The following is a 3,845-nucleotide window of genomic DNA, read 5'->3' as shown; positions in this document are numbered from 1 at the left end:
TATATCGATCTTTACGTCTCGACTATTTTGAGACTCCTCATCATGTTCCCGATCTCATCCGGGACTCCAAACTACCTTCGGTACATCAAAACACATAACTCATAGTATAAATTGTCACCGAATTTTAAGCGTGCGGACCCTACGGGTTCGAGAACTATGTAGACATGACCGAGACACGTCTCCAGTCAATAACCAATAGTGGAACCTGGATGCTCATATTGGTTCCCACATATTCTACGAAGATCTTTATCGGTCAAACCGCATAACAACATACGATGTTCCCTTTGTCATCGGTATGTTACTTGCCTAAGATTCGATCGTCGGTATCTCAATACCTAGTTCAATCTCGTTATTGGCAAGTCTCTTTACTCGTTATGTTATGCATCATCCCGCAACTAACTCATTAGTCACATTGCTTGCAAGGCTTATAGTGATGTGCATTACCGAGAGGGCCCAGAGATACCTCTCCGACAATCGGAGTGACAAATCCTAATCTCAAAATACGCGAACTCAACAAGTACCTTCGGAGACACCTGTAGAGCACCTTTATAATCACCCAGTTACGTTGTGACGTTTGGTAGCACACAAAGTGTTCCTCTGGTAAACGGGAGTTGCATAATCTCATAGTCATAGGAACATGTATAAGTCATGAAGAAAGCAATAGCAACATACTAAACGATCAAGTGCTAAGCTAACGAAATGGGTCAAGTCAATCACATCATTCTCTAATGATGTGATCTCGTTAATCAAATGACAACTCATGTCTATGGTTAGGAAACACAACAATCTTTGATTCAACGAGCTAGTCAAGTAGAGGCATACTAGTGACATTATGTTTGTCTATGTATTCACACATGTACTAAGTTTCCGGTTAATACAATTCTAGCATGAATAATAAACATTTATCATGAAATAAGAAAATAAATAATAACTTTATTATTGCCTCTAGGGCATATTTCCTTCACCGCGCGCGCCGCCGCGGACATCGTCGCCGGCCCGAAAGCCACCGTGGTATGTCCAGCAACTTTCGGCCTGCACCTTGCGCTCTATGTGTTCAACACATTGTCCGGCAGGTTTTTTGTTATTTATTCGTAGGCACCGACACATTGGATTCCGATGCTTCATCGGACGAGGAGTATGGACCAACAGTGCTTGATAAAATGATTGAAAATGAGTTCTTCGATTCGTCGAATTCGAGTGAAAAGGTGGATATGGTCATGCAAGAAGAAATGGACCGGCACGTGGAGCATATTCTCAACTTCAAGGGCTCAATCAAAGGGAGAGTTATTAATAGAGATAGGGTTTTCGGAGCATGGCTACTCTACAAGGATTATTTTGATCCGAACCCAACTTTTTCGGATAATCCATGGTTTCGTCGATGTTTTCGTATGCGCGAACCATTGTTTTTTGCGCGTTGTGTAGGGAGTGGAGGTACACGATGACTACTTCAAGCTCATTAGGGATTGTTGCGGCCATCTTTTTTTTCTCTAAGCAGAAATGCATGGCTGCACTGCGGATGCTTGCACTTGATACTGCTGCCGATGTCGTCGGTGAGATGGTCTGAATGAAGGAGAGCACATACCTGAAAACTACTGTGAGGTTTGCCTGCACGTGTGGTGCAAGTGTTTGGAGCAGCGTATCTGAAAGAACCAAATGTGCGGGATACACAAAGTTGTTGGCTATTAGACCAAATGTATTTTTGGCACCAACATTTATTATTCAGGTGCGACAATGACATGTATGATGGACCTGCGATCCAAATTTGAGGTATGTGCCTGCCAGATAGGAAGAGTCCACTGCCGGGCAAGAGATGTACGAGGGTGGCCCGGCTGCGTCCAACACGTGCCTGGGCGTGTCCACGGTCGTGTAGGGGACATTGCACGCAGATAGAGGCCAAACATCATGCAGGAAATTAACAGGGGTGGATGCTCTTACAACATAGCCTGAATTTTACATGCACGCCGCAATGATGGCAGTGAGCCTCTGAGGTTTCAATGACAGCATTCCCTCCAAACCGCAGTATTTTTACAGCAGATCCCTAAAGCGCCAACTTTGCTCGAAGTTTGGTCAGCTCAGCGAAATCGCTAGCCGCGCAGTATTTTTATAGCAGATCCCTAAAGCGCCATCTCTGCTTGAAGTTTGGTCAGTTCAGCGAAATCGCTAGCCGCCGGTCGAGAAGTGGCAGCCGACGTTGATGGTGCCACGTGTGTCCCCCGCGGCGGTTCAGGCAGCTCCAGGTCCAGTTCTTCCTCCTCGAGGTCTTCCAGTTCTGCCTCCAACTCGTCCTGATTCGGAAAAGGAGCAAGGTGTCATGCATCTTTGAAAATTGACGGTATGGACGGTATGGACCGGACAGTAAACGTTGGTAAACTAGTGCAAAGGGAAAAATAAACCAACCCATACCTCGTCGAATTCAGCCGAAGCACCGAATGGTGTAGCAAGTGCATCCTGTATCTGTTTCATATTTTCCGTATGCTCGTTCGCCTCTTCGATTGCATTCTCAATGTCATCAATACTCCTGCGGAAGGATTCACATATGTCAGCCTATTCAGGTATGGATATATTATCGGCAACCAATGGGCTGCATTCCTGCATCTATGCCAGGTAGCTTATACATGTATGGACTGTATGGCCATTGCTGCTGGGTGCGCATGTCATGACTATAAATGGAAACCTTCAATGAACGGGGTCTAGTTAAGCTTGGAAGGTGCAAAAGCTCAAGAAAACAAGAAGGGGAAATTAAGCAAACCTGAACTAGTGTGGACACAAATAACTACTGGGGACGAATTTTCATTTTAGAATAGAAATGGTAAAGTGGAGCCCTTTGGCACATGGAAATCCTACACCTTGGTATGCCACTGAAATGCAGAGGGATGATGGACTCTTACAGGGACTGTTGAATAGCTTTGACAGCAGATGACCCAGAGCGCAAAGCATCAACAGTGTCAGTTGTTGCCTTCGCATTTTCAAGCATTATAATCTGCACAAAATAATCTCCTATCAGTTTAATGCGTGGGCATATATTGAAATACTTCTATATCTTACATTACCTGATCATGAACTCGCAACTGAAAATTTGATAGCTGCTCAATCTGTGTCTCATACAACTTCTTTTTCTTTAAACACTGAATTGCAGCTGCAACAAAGAAGAAGCCGTTTCTCATGCAAGTTACAAAAGCATAAAAAACTAAGAAACATTACTTGTTATTCCAGGACCAAATAGCCATTAGCTAGAAATCCTTTTTAGACATGCAAGCACAGACTAGCAGCGTTTAAGTTTTTGCCTTGTGTTGATAGATTCTGTGTAAGACCTGACAAACAAATAAAGGATTTTCCACTAGGCTTACCATTCTTATTCTTTGCCTTTGTATAGTCCTTAGCCTTTTCTATTTCCGCGGAAGACTTTTTCTGAAGCAAACGCTCTTTCTTCTCCAGCATTTCTAGGGTCTACACATTACCGCAAAGTATTAACATATAAGCCACTGAGAATGAAAATATACGATAGTCAAATTAGCATTTAGCTGTATTCATAACTTGAGAACTCAAATTTATCTTTTTGTCTCGCTGGTATGAGCCCCTGAACATATAAGAGGCTATCGAATTCTCTCCGATAAACTATAATATCTCAGACATTGCTGTGAAAAGTGTTACTATTGCAATAATGTGCACAACATTAGGAAAGTGAGGACGTGATGGATTAATGAGTATAATTAACTAAGGCCGCAGGGGGGAATGAACACTACAATACATCAACCTAATCTGAAGTTTCCCTTTCCTTGGCCTTCGCATTAGGTTATTTTCCTACGATGACAATGATCTTTGTGTGCATGGAAACATACTTCATT

At 43.1% G+C, this 3,845-nt stretch overlaps 1 protein-coding gene across 5 annotated transcripts in view; it reads right to left on the bottom strand.

Annotated features, from left to right (window-relative positions):
• Positions 1 to 1,889: 1,889 nt before the first annotated feature.
• The window catches only part of LOC119308439 (vacuolar protein sorting-associated protein 32 homolog 2-like), a 4,504-nt gene continuing 2,548 nt past the window's right edge, over positions 1,890 to 3,845 (bottom strand). For all 5 annotated transcript variants that reach the window (XM_037584570.1, XM_037584569.1, XM_037584571.1 and 2 more), the window contains 5 exons: positions 3,348 to 3,447; positions 3,051 to 3,136; positions 2,889 to 2,980; positions 2,404 to 2,518; positions 1,890 to 2,285 (listed from right to left, as the gene is read on the bottom strand). In XM_037584570.1, the coding sequence (XP_037440467.1) occupies positions 2,115 to 2,285; positions 2,404 to 2,518; positions 2,889 to 2,980; positions 3,051 to 3,136; positions 3,348 to 3,447 (564 nt within the window). In that variant the 3' untranslated portion in view covers positions 1,890 to 2,114. The remainder of the gene's footprint in view (positions 2,286 to 2,403; positions 2,519 to 2,888; positions 2,981 to 3,050; positions 3,137 to 3,347; positions 3,448 to 3,845) is intronic.

Source organism: Triticum dicoccoides, chromosome 5B (assembly GCF_002162155.2).
Source record: "Triticum dicoccoides isolate Atlit2015 ecotype Zavitan chromosome 5B, WEW_v2.0, whole genome shotgun sequence".
NCBI classification, from domain to species: Eukaryota; Viridiplantae; Streptophyta; class Magnoliopsida; order Poales; family Poaceae; genus Triticum; species Triticum dicoccoides.
This window is presented reverse-complemented; position numbering and strand designations above follow the sequence as displayed.